The sequence below is a fragment of the Protomyctophum bolini genome (assembly GCF_963924005.1).
Source record: "Protomyctophum bolini genome assembly, chromosome: 1".
Classification (NCBI taxonomy): domain Eukaryota; kingdom Metazoa; phylum Chordata; class Actinopteri; order Myctophiformes; family Myctophidae; genus Protomyctophum; species Protomyctophum bolini.
The window spans coordinates 54685185-54700933 of NC_137862.1; the positions used below are offsets into that span (position 1 = coordinate 54685185).

Consider the following 15749-nt stretch of genomic DNA (forward strand, 5'->3'; position numbering starts at 1 on the left):
TTACGCAGGGGCCGCATACGGCCCACGGCCAGCCTGCTTGCTCAGGGGATAAATTGAATCTTGACCTCCAGGCCAAAATTCCTATCAGATCCTGTGTCTAGCTGACACGTGACTTTTGACACGATCAAAATGTCTCAATAGAAGAGCAGGCAGACAAAATACAGGCACTCCAAGTTAATATTGTATTAACATAATGTACTCTACCATACATATTGTATTTAAGTTATATTGTATACTATTAACACATTCTACCATACAGATTGGACACAATTACATTTCATTCATTTAAAATAAAAGTTAGGCTACATAGTGCTGGTTTTAAAATAATGGATATGTGATTAATAGATGAACCATGAGAATGTTTGACAGTCAGTTTCACAGAGGTGGCCAACATACTTTTCACAAGAATACATTTTATGAAGAAAAGAGACAAAGTTAAAGTACAGTACAACTTGTACAAGTGACATTTGTCAAATAATGTGGCTATACATTCCGTGTCGTAGGCCTACTTTTTAGTTTTACTAGTTTTTAATCCTAGAATTTTCACCCGGACAATTATATTTTTGTCATTTTCATAATGTTGCTCATGTGTGAGGTATGGGTGGGTCTTTCAGTAGGCCTACCAGGAATGGGACATGTGTTTTTCAATAGCTCCAATAGTTTTTCACCGATTTTGCCAACCTATGATATATATTTTTTTTGTGAAAAGTCATGATGAAATATTAAAGAAGAATACCTCAAGTTGCGCTGTATTGCTGTACGTTTTGATGAGAAGTATTTTTATGGAATATTTTGTAACATATTGGGTAAAATATACCTGTGTTTAGTGATGGTGTGACAAAAAAGGATGTTTAGTTTTCTGGGCTTAAATGTGTACATTTTGTCCTCATCCTCACAGAGACTCCAGCCAACGGGAGGCTGATGGTATCAATTTGCCTCGGCCGCGTCACGTGACTCGCCTTCAACCATTAAAACCAAGGCAGTGGTGGAAAAAGTACTCACATTTTGTACTTGAAATACTCTCGTTACTAGTAAATGTCTGGACAAGTCTGTAGCCAAACCAAAGCCAGTAACCAAAGCTTTCTAATAATTTCAGTGGAGTAGAAGTAAAAGTATTTGAAATTGGAAATACAATACAAGTAAAGTACAAATACCTCAAAGTTTTACTTAAAGTACAGTAGCCTACTCGAGGCTCGAGCGCATGTGCTTAGTTACTTTACAATTACACCACTGAACACATGCATGGCAGTCACCCAGCCAGCATGAGGGACAGGGGAGAGAGAGAGAGGGAGAGGGAGAGACAGAGAGGAGAAAGAAAGGGACCACTTTCTGACAAAACCCAGATTATGTGAACTCACTGCACTCCCGAAAGGGGAAAAAAAAGAAACAGAGCAGTGAAATAATTGGGTCGAGTGGCTAAGAAGTGTGTCATGAAGAAAGAGGTGGCCCGTATGTGTTCACACATATAGCTCCAAGAAGCGCTGGAGTCACACAGGTGTGGAAACTATGGCTGTGGTCGGGCGTTATGAACACCTTGAGCTCCAGACGAACGAAGAAGAAGAAGAAGATGTGGACTCCGGAAAGACCTGCCTCGACTTGAATCTCCAGACCGAGAATGCGGCTGAGAAAGATCCGCAGCATATACTGCAGTCCGGTAAGCGACGTCATCATCGATTGATTGAACTAATACTTTATTAACAGTTTGCAAAAAGCACCGTGGTACGATGATGTTAAAAGGATAACATAAAAAAGCGCAGAGTTTCCATTGTGGTCCTATTGTTATTAGAATTATGAATCACAAAGCTATGTGCAGGTCCATGAAACCCATGTACAATGTTTTATGATTTGCTCATAAAACCACTTAAAGTGATAAACAATCACAATAATGCCATCATGACAACAATAATAATTATAACACATGAAGCCTCACTGTGATTATCAATGTTTCAATACATTATAATAATGTATGATGGCTTCATGATCACTGCTATAATGCATTGCGGTGTTATTGATAGTTACAAGTGGTCATTTTGTTGCTCTATAAGTAAAGGGATGACATTCTGGGAGGTGCAGGCATTAACATTGTGTATTTGTTCTGCAAGTTTCTTTTAATGCAATTATTTTCCACTCTGCTTAAAACGGCCAATGACCGCTTACTGTAGTGGCTTTATCATTATGATAACACTTCTATGCATTATGCCAGTGATTAGAATTATCAGTTTCCAGCAAGTATGACATATAATGACATTTGATCAGTTAAAAGTTATCATCTTGAATGCTTTATAGTGTGTTATAATTAGTAATACATGCTTACAGTATATATATGTAGACAGTGTTAAGACGTAGGCTTCATAGAACGTTTTACCAAAAGGACTGTTTTCATACAAAATGTTAAACTCTTTAAATTGATCTTATTTCCTATTGTCTCTCTCTCTCTCTCTGTGTGTGTGTGTGTGTGTGTGTGTGTGTGTGTGTGTGTGTGTGTGTGTGTGTTTGGTGTTTGCGTGCGTGCGGGCGTACATGCGTGTGCATGTGTCCACCAGATATAAGACTATATGGGCGGGTTGGTGTGGGTGTTGGAGTGGTCTGTGCCGTTCTAGCGCTCCTCAACATTGTCATCCCACTCTATCTCTGTAAGTCAATGTTCCATACATTTGGCAGCAATGCTATATATATATATATATACTGTATATGTATGTGTATAGAAAATACTAGTACTAATAGCGGTTTTGGTAGTAAAGTAGTACTAGTAGTGTTGTTGTCATTTTCTGTGTGTTGTTAGCTGTGTACAGTGTATTTAGCTTTTAGATTTTTTTCTCCCTCTGCAGCAGTTTGTAAATATAAATTAATTGGTTAATTGGATTGGACATAGTAGAGTATAGCCTAGTAGTAGTGGTGGTATAGCAACAGCATTGGTAGTCTCTCTAGGAGATACGGTAGGTAGGTAATCCAGAAGGTCATGACCTGCACGCATTCTTTAACTCTCAACTGTACTGTAAATCCCAAGCCGTTTTATCGACTGTCCCTCATGCCACATTTGCCACACCTCCCCCCAACCCGCCCTCCACCCTCGTTATACATCTCGTCTCTCGTATAGGGTGGTAACCTCATGTTATACAACAAAACTGTTCATTCTCGGGATTCAGATTCAAACGTGTCGGAAAGTAGCAGATCTATACAAGCAGCTCGGAACGGGTCGCTTTGCGTTTCGAGCTTGTGGATCTGCTACTTTTGATGCCTTCGTGTGACGCTGTGGTGTGATCAAATAGGGCTTAAAAAAAAACAGGGACACTTCACCCTTTTTGCAAAAAAATATATGTTAATGACGTTTAGGAGCTTTAGAACACTTTCCTGGGGGTCTTTATGTGTGTAATATGTGGTTTTAGATATTTTAGATTGTAGCAGTGAGCCTGTTGTCTCTGATGTCATGGACACTGGGCTCACTTCCTTCCTGGACTACATGTTGTCTCAGTAAGACAGCTCTCCCCCCTATCCACAAGGAGGAGCAGTGCACCAAAGAATTATGGGAATTGTAGTCCAGGAAGGTATAGTGAGACCAGTGTCCATGACATCAGAGACAACAGGCTCACTGCTACAATCTAAAATATCTAAAACCACATATTACACACATAAATACCCCCAGGAAAGTGATCTAAAGCTTCTAAACGTCATTAACATGTATTTTTTTGCAAAAAGGGTGAAGTGTCCCTTTAAGAAACAGGGTTGTATTATGGACTATATGGAGATAAGAGGTTTCTGCCTCAGAGCCACGATCTGTCGGATGAAAGCAGATGCTTTTTGTCAGCCGTCAGAGACGTGCATGTAGAGACAAGCAGATGTGCATTCATTCCCCCACGTACAGTACTGTATATGTGCGGGCCGGGCAAGCACGTTCTGCGTGCATGCACGTGTTTTTTCCAGACATGTTACCCCACCGTAGAAGTTTGCCTTGCCCATTCATTTCCTTGCTACACGTGCTGCTGCTGCTGCTTTGTGCTGGTCTTTTGTGCACTTATACGTGTCTTGATTCAATATTTAGATAAGTGTATATGGTTTTATATACTATATACACATTCATTCTTGTCCTTCCCATATGAAGCCATTGTAACAAATACATTTTTTAAACCATGTTAGACTCTTTGCGGGAAAGAAACACATAGACGTCTGGTTCTGGTGACTGATATTGTCCTTCTAATGCATGAGGGTGTTGTGTTTTTCAAATACTTTTTCCTTTCTTGTGGTATATCTGTCATGCGTGTATGGACTAAGAAACCAATCAGACTTTGGAATCTGTCTCTCTCTCACACACACACACACACACACACACACACACACACACACACACACACACACACACACACACACACACACACACACACACACACGCACACACACACACACACACACACACACACACACACACACACACACACACACACACACACACATCTCACCCTACAATGACATTACTGTTTCATCTACTTAGTTACTTAACTTACTTTCCACCCCTGCTAATGAGCTGCAGGCGTTACAAGGCTCCCATAAAATAAATAAATAAATAATTAAAATAAACGCTGCTTCAGCAGTTTTATGGGCGTGACTGGGCAACAAAACAAAACATTGTGCACATCTGCCAGTGGTTTATAGTTGCGGAGGCACTACTGGCCTACTTTTCATGCGAGGCAGATATCGTAGAGTTGAGACTGCAACAGTGGTGTGTGAAGCAGTACGTTTTCAACCCTTCTCACATCGAGGCCCATTTATTTATTCAGCATTTTGAGCCATAGGAGAGATAAGGCAGATGTCGATAAGAAGGATTTTACATGCTCTGATTGTGTCTAATTGTGACTTCTTGTAAATTAAGTAGCCCAATGCAGGTGTTTAACAATAATTTAACTCTCGACGGGTCCATTTTGTTTTATTTTACACTCTCAAGAGTTGAAGATCTAATAAGGGTCCATTTGGTTACCAACTCTCCATCATTCAGCTGGGGACCCCCCCAATGATAGAACCGCATAATGTTCGGTTAATTTACGATTAACTGTTATTAACTGTTTAAGTTTAACAGACTAATTTCTTAACGGCGATTAATCGATTGACTATTAACATCCCTATACAGAGTAATTCTACATTGTAGTATTGATACTTTAAGAAACCCTGACCCACTTCTCAAAGTGGGTCAGCACTCAGCAGTCCTTGAGGGATTTCCGGGGGATCCCCATGCTATTAAAAATCCAAATGGATAGATTTCCTGCAGGGCTGTAACTAAACAGTCTTAGAGAGTGGACACAATGAACCGCATTTTCTGGTTCCATTCGTACATTCTCTGAGTCACAGACCTGGATATCTATCCATACTGTACGTTCTTAATTGACATAAGGAGCTCACAATCAGTGAGTGTATACAGAAAGTGTATACATTGCAGAGATATGTTAATGACATACATGTTTGTGTGCATGTATGTGAGAGAGAGAGAGAGAGAGAGAGAGAGAGAGAGAGGTAGACAATGAATAGGCTACACATTCATTGGCCAATGAAAAAGACAGAGGGAGGAAGATGATGTACTGATAGGGTTGTCCAGCTCTGATCACGTGATCGGAAATCGGGGACAATCACGTCATTTTCAAATGATCTGAATCGGATCAGGAGCAAAAAGAAAAAAAAAAAACGTGATTTGGACATCCCAATCACGTCAATATTATATCCATATCATGAGGATATTGTACTGTTGTGTATTATATAAGTATTTTATAAAATTATAAATATCGGATCGGGAAAATCGGTATCAGCAGATACTCAAAATCAAATCGGATCTGGAAAAAATAAATAAATGTGATCTGGACATCCCTATAACTACTGATGACCAGTAAGACGCGCAAACGCGGGAAGCGAACGCAGCTGAGACCCTGCAGATGAGGCCCCTTTTGTGCCCATATATGGAGCTGAGTGGACCTGGCCCCTTTTGTGCCCATATATGGAGCTGAGTGATTGCTGATGCAACACACTCCATATTTGGATAGCGGGACAGACACACGGACAGACAGACAGACATGATCTGCTAGGTCTCATAGTAAGTGCTCACTGCGTTCACAATCACTGCGTTCGCAATCACGCTCATGGTTGTACAGTGGGTAGAAATGCTTGCATTACATCAGCATCATTATTAGGTCACGCCTCCTGGTGGAGATTTGCTCTCTACTGAGCGCTCCTTTCTGGTTGGACAGTCAGTCAGTAGCGGCAGTGTAGCTGTAGCATCAAATATTAATGTTACTGCAAGGTTACTCAGTTATGTATTGGCGTCCACCTAAAGCGAGTCCAAGTCATGACCAAGTGCGAAGCCGAGTCCAGACCTATGTGGGAGGGGGTCGAGTCCGAGTATAGAGACCGAGACCGAGTTGAGACCAAGACCAGATTTGTTTTTCTTTTTTCTCATTTGATAGGTACAGAAAACACTGCAGGCGTTACATTCTGTTACTTAACTCCTTCAGCGTGCCATCTGCCATCGGCGTGTGAATGGGTGAATGTAATGCACAGTATATGTAAAGACGCTCTATAAATGCACCATTTACCATTCAACCACTGAGCCGCCATGGAACCCAAAGTGTTTTGTTAATCCATCAAATTATTTACTTACAAGTGATACATTATGCTAGCATGACATACGTTGTCAGCTGCTTGCATTTGACCTGCTGCAGTATGTGTAAAAAAAAATACTATTAATTTTGTAAAATATTGTTTCCACACAGATCGTTCCTACATGGAGGCGAGGGACCAACTAGTGGTCAGTTACAACCAACTACTGGCCAACAACAGCAAGCTGACCGAAGACAGACACCAGCTGCAGAGCGGCTTTAACCAGTTACAGAACAGACACGACCGACTGACTGAGCAGAAAGACCAGTTACAGACCAGTTTGGAGCAGTTACAGACCAGTTTGGAGCAGTTACAGAACAAACATAACAACTTAACTGAACAGAAAGACCAGTTACAGACCAGTTTGGACCAGTTACAGACAAGCCATAACTACCTAACAGGACAGAGGGACCGGCTGCAGACCAGTTTTGACCAGTTGCAGACCATGTACAACAATGTGACTGAAGAGAGAGACGAAATGAAGAGGAGACTCTGTGGTCAGTGAGACAGGTTTTATTCACGTCGTTCAATCATTAATTAAGTTGTTAATTTGATCCAATTTAAGAACATTGGCTGATGACATGGCTTTATCGTTTTGTTGTCAGAATCACCTGGATGGCAGAAGTTAGACAGCGGTTGTTATTACATCTCTACCAAGACAAAACCCTGGGAGGAGAGCAGACAGTGGTGTAGAGACAGACAATCTGACCTCATCATCATAAACAGCCAAGAAGAACAGGTATGGTATGGTGTGTGCGTGCATTGTGTACGTGCATGCGTGTGGCTGTGTAGGCTACACATTAGTGCACGTTTTGTAACTTCAACTTTTGTAGCTTCAATGTCATTGTAACACAAATGTACAGGTGTAAAGGGAAGTGAAGTTATTATGTTTTTGTACAATTTCCCAAAATGTAGCCTTTTCAAGAAAGGTTTCAATACTCTCTATGGTAAAGAGTCAAGACAAGGGGAACAACGAAGGCACTGCCATTTCAAATCTGCAATGTCAAAAATGAACACGGTGCATATGGCCAAAAAAGAGAAGACAAAAGTATTGCTGCACGATTAATCAAAAAAAGGTTGCGATCTAGATTCAGACACCTATGCGATCTCATTTCTAAATTTGAGCAAGAATCGTGCCGCACTAGTTTGCTGTCCAATTCATTTTAGTTGTGTTTTACTACAAGAGAGAGACATTAAGAGAGGATTAAGTCAAGCAATTTGATGTTGTCTCTTTAAAGCCACAGCAGTTTGCTCCAGGTGCATTTTGAATGCAGAAAGACGATACATATTTTCATGGGGGGAAAGAAGATCGTGTGAGAATTGTGATCTCAATTCTTGTGGAGGAAAATCGAGATTCACATTTGAGCAAGAATCACTAATACAAAGAAAGGAAGAAATGCAGTGCTTCTTTGAGGAGACGCAAATCTAGTTTGTGCATCAGTAACCAGCAGCTTTTCTGTCCAGGACTTTGTGGAACGTTTAAACCACAGAGTGTGGCTGGGTTTGACCGACACAGAGGATGAAAGGACGTACAAGTGGGTGGATGGAACACCACTGACAACACCGACGTAAGACCCATCTTCATTTCACCTTCATTCTAACAAATGCTCCCAGCAAGCCAAATGGAATACTGGACAACTCACCCCGGTGCTTGCCCGTTTTTCCTCCCGGAAATTTCACCATAACTTTGTAATATGCTATTGGCTGTTTGTATTCTTTTTGGAAAAATATAAAAAAGATACTCCTGTGGAAAGGCTATATTATTTTACTTATATTGACCCTATAAACAATTTAGTATTATTTATTAGTAGCCTAAGGTTTTGCCCACTCAAATGGTACCTCGTCAGATAATCCCCACATATCCTATAACAACTTCTGTGAACAGACTTCACTGTAGTAGCTTTTCATAAATTATATTTGTACTTAGGCTGTTCTGCTGTCATGAAAGTTTATAGTTAGAGAAATTCAAAGTCCAGCCGTCTGCTGTCCAGCCGAGCTCCCACCCCTTCACTGGGGAACATTCTGGGAGGAAAACAGAAACGGGGTGAGTTGTCTTGTTACCGCCAAATGACGCTATGGTGACGTATGTTCAGGACATTCAGGACTAGGCCAGATCCCAGCCCATATGGGATTGATCTTTACGTAATTTCCAGGACGTCTTCCCCTGACCATGCTTGCTGGGGTATTAAGGGAGGAGCTGATGATTGACAGACAATAGCGCCACACTTCCAATAGTATAGGACATTTTGGTATTACAAAGCCAACAGCCGAGTTGACAAACCACTAAAAAAAGGGCAGGGTGTAACACCTTTTTTTGGTTTTTCTTCTTTCTAATTATTTGTTCGTATACCAAAGAAATGTGTTTATTTTCATCATTCGTCAACTCGGCTGTTGGCTTTGTCCGAGGCTTACAGGTCTTTAAATAAATACTTTTTGAAACGTCTATGGGGAAAATGTATGGGAAATTGGACTGCAACACTCTATTTTGCGTGTCTTAAGTACCAGCTATTATGACTTATCTGACCTGCAGGTGTGGCCATTGCTGGATGTGTACTATAGCCTTTGTTTGTTTGCTATCACTTTGGAGATTTTTGTATTTTATAGATACTTTGAGGTTTATCATGGATGCACTGATTGTTTATAATTGAAGTCTTGTTGCTCCTCCAGGTACTGGCTTCCTGGCCAGCCTAACAACAGGGAGCCAATCACGCACGAGCAACAGGACTGTGTGGAGTATCACATCTTCAACGGGACGTCTGTTCCAACACGGGGATGGAACGACAAAATCTGTAACGCATTCAACCCGTGGATCTGCGAGAGAGCTCTGGGCTGAAGCCATGTCAACCAAAGAAACAAGATTCCTGTACACTATACAGGATCTCCTCACTGGTCAACAAAAACACCTTGAAGACCCTATATAGTCTCACGTAGCCAGACAACTATATTCCACAATCTCCGAATGCTATATATAGCAATAACAGTTTATTATTTTTTGGGCATTTTTGGACCAGGTTGAAGTCGGACTGTAAAAGGTGTTGAATTTGGTGAATGCTTTTATCAGAGGCATAAATAACTCCTGCTCCACTTCCGCTTTATATTTTACTCGTGATAGAGCTTCCGTTGCTCCAGACTGTATGACGGAAGCATTTGAAATATGCGAGAGGCAACAGTCTGGCAACGCAAGACTATGAAGACCCTAACGTGGAGCCCTCGTAGTCTACAAGGTTTCTTCGACTACCGCACACATAGGCTAAAGGCCAGGGAAACCAGGGAAACCCTGGTATTACTTTTGTTTGTTTTTTTGTTTTTGTTTTCATAAAATAAAAATAACAAAAATAAACACATTTTGAGCTCGTAAATCTGCTATTTTTGCAATTTCATTAATTGGAATCATTAATTATTTATCTATTTATTTTTATTGGAATCCTTAAAATACATAAAAATACTATAGTCATTAAGCTATAGACTGAAGCAATTAGAGCAGGTCATGTTTGGAATAGTAACAGCTGAGATCAACAATATATCAGAATTATTTAACCTGCAGGCCGCCTTAAGTGAAGGTGGGGGCCGGGCCGCATGTGGCCCTCACGCCACGCAGAAGACATCGCCACCTTTTACACTAGGAACATAACTACACGATAAAACACACAGTTCATGACAGTAAAAGTACACCGTTCATGACACGGAGAGTGTATGTCTGATCGATGTAATGTTTGTGAGAGTTCTTGCTGTTATACATCACAGCCCCTGAGCCCCAGCATTGCAGACCACCACTGTAATAGCACCACTGACGAGGGAAATCAAATGAATGGAGACGGACACAGACAGCTCAGGTTCACAGCTCCACAGGTCGCTGTCACAGCAAGTGAGGCTTTTTATTGAACACACCCAAAACATATACACGCCCACCTGCAGGTGGCACTGAATAATAGTTTGCCTCTGTACACAATAGAAGTTACACGTAAGAGCATATCTTAAAACTTGCCTTGTTTATGAATCTTATTTTGCCCCCAAAAAATTAAATCCAAAACTGAAACAGCTCTGCAAGATAGTAATGGAACACACAGACAAGTGAGATAAGACTAGCTCTCCCTCTCTCTCTTCCATTGAATTCAAATGGGCTTTATTGGCATGACATGAGAAAACATCTGTTTACATTGGAAAAGAGAACGTGGAACAAAACAGCCAAAACAAAATAATGTATAGGCCTACAGACAGTACAATTGCTGAAAATCTTAAAGCTCACAATATAAGATGCATGGTGACACCCAGTGGCGTTTCCAGGAATTACATTTTGGGCAGGCAAGAATTACATTTTGGCATAATCAGTAGCACTAAAGGTTTTCAAATAGATATAGGCCTACCTGCCAGACAGTAGGATACAAAGGCTGAAAGGCATTCGGATGGGTGATTGAGGGTCGCGCTGTATACGCGCAACGACCAATCCACTGTCTACTATAGTTAATCTCAGGTCTTGTTTTTGTCCTAGTGTATGGATTTTGGCCAGGCAGAAAATGGATTTGGACAGGCGGACGCCTCTGGCTACACCAGCAGTCTGGGCCACGATCATTTCATTTTATCTCTCAGATATGTCTGATCGACATAATTATGTTTGTGAGAGTTCTTGCTTTGGTTATCAGCTTTGACTTAATTGTTCTTATATTTGTCCCAATTTTTTTAACTTAAATTAAATGCCAGACTGGAACAGCTCTGCGAGAACACACTGAACAGACACAGACAAGTGAGATAAGACTCAGCCATCAAACAAGACTGTCTTGTCAAACCTTGTGAGAAGTTGAGACAAAACTGACAAAACTACTATTCCCATGATTCAACCATTCACACAAGCTGATGCCAGATTAATTTGTTTGCGCGCCGAGTCGCTCACCAGAAATAGCAGATCTACAATCTCACAACACGTTGCATTGCGATGCGTTGTGAGCTTGTAGCTCTACCATTTCCCACAGGCGCGATTCGCGCGAGCTAAAATCATGACTACTTCCTCCCCATCATCAGCTTCCGATGCCACTTGCACTACCACCATTATACTAGCAGGTAAGTTAATATGTTAATGACTTGTAAACCATTCTTCATGTGATTATTATTATTTCATCAGACATGAATCCCACTTCTAGCAACTTTTTATAACGTCATCATGGAGCGCTAGCCTAGCGAGCAGCTCCTTGTTGTGAGTCGTATTCGTATAACACATGGCAACCAAACAGTGTGCAACCACTTTATCATTAACCTTTACCCTGATATACTAATTTCGTTGTACGACGATGTAGGCTATGATATAATCTAGAGATATGCTATAAATTGTGAACTTGCAGAAAATAGCAATTTTCGGCGAGCGACAAGACAGGTGTAGTTCGCGACCACCATCATGACATGAAGCATTACACACCCACCCAGGCACCCACACCACATGCATTTTGTTTTCCTCGGCGGTGGTCTGCCTGTCTTATCCACGGATGTATTCAAATCCAATGACGCAGAAATGTCAGAAATATAAAACTATACCTAGACCTGCATTTGTGTTAATGTAGCCTACCTGTAGCTACTTCCAAAACGTTGAATCAACTTCACAATCACAACACCAGAGGGAGCTCGAGCTTTGTGGACTGTCAGTGTCACTGGATCCAGTCAGTCCACAAATCACGTTCAAACCTATGCGTTCAACCCAGATTCCCCACTTCCCTGTTCCCTAGTTCAGTGCCAGGTTCCCAAACTTTTTCATGTCAAAGACCCCCAAATGGACACTAATTAGCCCGCGGACCCCCATTTGAAAAACACATGCCAAGGACCCCCATAAGAGAAGAATGTTATGGCCGCTCTAGCAGTGATTCTCAACCATTATAATTTCAAGGACCGCCAGTGTGACATGCATTAGGCTACGGATCCCCATTTAATGACATTTTTAGATCTGCGACCCCGATTTATATTGTAAAATCCCTGTTAATTTAACTCTGAGAGTGAACAAATGTTTTTTACACTCGAACGGGTCCATTTGGTTCCATTTGTACACTCTCAGAGTTACAGACCCACAAGGGTTCATTTGGTTCCTAACTATCAATTAGCTGGGGACACCCTGGAACCCAAAAGGGGTCCCCTTTGGGAGCACTGCCCTAGTCCCCCCCCCCCCCCCTTTGCTGTTTCTACTTGTTTATATCATGTTTTTGCATAGTATTTAATATTTGTCTATCATTAAATGTTTTGATGAATTGAGCACATAAGGACCGCAATGGAAACAAGCCAATAGGCTTTCTTGGAAAACAACTCTTTTTTTAGCAGACCTTATTACTACTACAAATAGTTTTTATATGAATATGACAACCAGAAGACACTGTTTAGAAGGCTGTGTTGAGGCTGTGTTGAATTTGAAGGCTATATTACTGACGTACTTTCTTCTTTTTGACAGGTCGCGTTTGTTGGTGGTTATTGAGGAGAAAATGGAGGACTATCAAAGGTACAGTAGCTATTGATTTGATTATTGTTTATTTCTCAAGGACAATGCAAGTAGTGTTTCACACTCCAGGGGTCCAGTCCAGGGGTCTTCAATGTTTTTCAGATGGAGCACGGACCCCCTATTACATTATTGTATACAATGTGTTGCAGATTAAACCTTTTTATAGATTTCATGAATAATTTCATACACTTGTTTGACAGCACTATCATCAATCTTGTGTACGGTAATTTACTAATTTTGTATTTTATTTTATTTGTTACACATTAGCATCTCTATATTAATGTATTTTCAGACTTTACCACTTAAAACCCTCAATGCTTAGTAAACCTTTGGCTTGTACTACTCTATTATTTGTTACACATTAGCATCTCTATATTAATGTATTTTCAGACTTTACCACTTAAAACCCTCAATGCTTAGTAAACCTTTGGCTTGTACTACTTTTGCAGAAAATAGTCGATCTGCAATCTTCAGCGAATGTTCCCCCCAGAATATGGTTGACGTTATGGTCGAAGTGGTTAATGATGTAAAATAATAATAATAATAATAATATCCTATAAAGAGTTGGTGGATGGTGGCCCCTCTGTAGTAACTCTGAGGACCCCCTAGGGTTCACTGACCATCCTGGGAAAACCTGACAAATCTGACACAGAAAAACAAAATTCCTGGGCAGATTGGTCTTTCACTTCTCAGTTTGAATTACATTTAGTCGACTAGCAAAACGGTAGTCGACACTGTAAATCAAAAATCAAGTAATCGTTAATATTAATTTTAATATTTGTTTTGCTTTTTAGATTTTTTTTGCTTTTCTACAGCAGACATGCAGCTGTGAGCTCTGTTGTTTTGTTGGTAGTTCGCCAACTTCAGTACTAATCCATTCCTGGCTGATTGTTTTCATATCATATACAAGCCTACTGTACGTGGGTTTTGCCGTCACCCTCACTCGTGTAGGTGCGGTGGGCGGCGGTTGCACTAGCAGCATTCAAGACAGATTTTCTTTTGGAAAAGCATATGCGATATGCCTCATAGGCTCATACGCTCAATGGGGACAACTACAGTGTGTAAATACTTTGACTATTGGTGAGTTTATTACTGTAGTTTGTTCAACAAGTTAGATTGCAGATGTGTCGCCGTGTCGTCCGGTACAGTAAAGTATAGCAGGAGTTCCTCCTCACTCTGCCCAATATTATCCAGTTTGGTGACAGTCAAACTACAGTAGCTCTTGCCGTGATTTCCTGTTTCTTCATGCTTATCCAACAAAAGTGCAGGTGTGCAGCATTAACAAAAACAAACAGCTATGCCTATGCCGCACGATCATAGTTATAATAGTCGCGATGAAGTTAAGTAGTTGATCATCTTCATAGCGTGGCAGCCTGCTAGCTAGCAAACCTAGTATGTAATCATAACCTCCTCCTAGCTTGTAGCTCCTTCTAAAAACCAAAGGAACTGTGGTTGTAACTTGTTGTTGAACATTTAGGGTTGTATGAAAAACATCGCATCGTTCAGTCCTCCTCCTCCTCCCCGCTCCAGTCTGAGAGTCTCCACTCTCCAACTGAACAAACATTGTGAACAACGGAACATGCTATGCTGCTCCGTAGAAAGGTCTTGCGCATAAAAAAAATAGCAGATCTACAAGCTCACAACGCGTCCATCCGTGAGTCATTGTGGACTTGCAACTTTGATTTGAAACAGCTGAGCTAATTTCGGCCAATCAGAGCGGCATTCAGCGTAATCTAGTAAGAGAGTTGACTCCCACTGTAACAATGGAATGCGGAAGTGCTCATTCTATCTCAATGGGATAGTTCCAATGGTTGGAACTATAGCCCATAGGTTGGTACCCGCTTTGCGGTGAGATCAAAGTGTGTCGCCACTCTCTTACTTTACTATTCCACTCGGCCTGCATTCACCGGCTCTGTTTTGCACTTAATCCTTCACTCGCTGGCTGTTTCAGAACACGATGTTTTAATGCTTGATTGGATGGAAAAAATATCATATTTTACCGCCGACTAATCGACTATAAATCGATTTTGATGGTAGTCGAGTCGACTATCAAAAATCACGTTTGGTTAATGCCCTAAAAGGGAGACGTTTTTGCTGTGACATTGGAATCTGTTTGTAACCGCCCCTTTGGAAATACATCTTCCACACCGAAGTTCCAGACTAATATCTTCGCAGTGATAGCCAGTAGTATAAAGTAAAATAAATAAATAAATAAGTGAAAGTCTAGCTGAAAACCTGAATCCCTGGAAAAGAAGATTGATTTGATGTGAAATCCAAACATTTATGACTTTTTAAATTTATGTAAGTGTGTAGAGTAGACAACCATCATGCCATGATGGAGTCACCGTTTCTTTGGCGGTGGGGAGTTTCAACGGGACAGCAATCTACACTATTATAATTTTTCCCAGAAGTCTGTTTGAAATGAAACTCTTGTTACAAAAAACAGTTTGAGCTGAATACAAGGATACTTCCGAGTTTGCAGCTGCACATGTCAACTGTACCAGATCAGAAATATCTCAAAAAATATATATATATCTCTCTGAAAAATAATCTAAAATGTACTAAAGTGCACTGTTGCGTTGACAACTTAACTGCTAAAGTGTAATTTATACTCTGGTACAGCAGTGTGACATCATGTGAAAAGACT

The 15749-nt window shown here is 40.8% G+C and overlaps 1 protein-coding gene across 1 annotated transcript; it reads left to right on the forward strand.

The window, feature by feature from the left end:
* Positions 1–1303: 1303 nt before the first annotated feature.
* LOC308316921 (uncharacterized protein) lies at positions 1304–9977 on the forward strand. Its single transcript, XM_080765706.1, has 6 exons — positions 1304–1654; positions 2544–2633; positions 6747–7130; positions 7239–7372; positions 8098–8201; positions 9301–9977. Exons 1-6 carry the CDS (start codon positions 1507–1509, stop codon positions 9464–9466), a joined length of 1026 nt encoding a protein of 341 aa, XP_080621832.1. The 5' UTR covers positions 1304–1506; the 3' UTR covers positions 9467–9977.
* Positions 9978–15749: the final 5772 nt, after the last annotated feature.

Bases quoted from the DNA above. Each gene is read 5' to 3' on its own strand.
- LOC308316921 (XM_080765706.1), top strand. From the start codon at position 1,507: ATGGCTGTGGTCGGGCGTTATGAACACCTTGAGCTCCAGACGAACGAA. The intron at 1,655-2,543 runs GTAAGCGACGTC...TGTGTCCACCAG, and splicing joins GCAGCATATACTGCAGTCCG to ATATAAGACTATATGGGCGG. The intron at 2,634-6,746 runs GTAAGTCAATGT...GTTTCCACACAG, and splicing joins TGTCATCCCACTCTATCTCT to ATCGTTCCTACATGGAGGCG.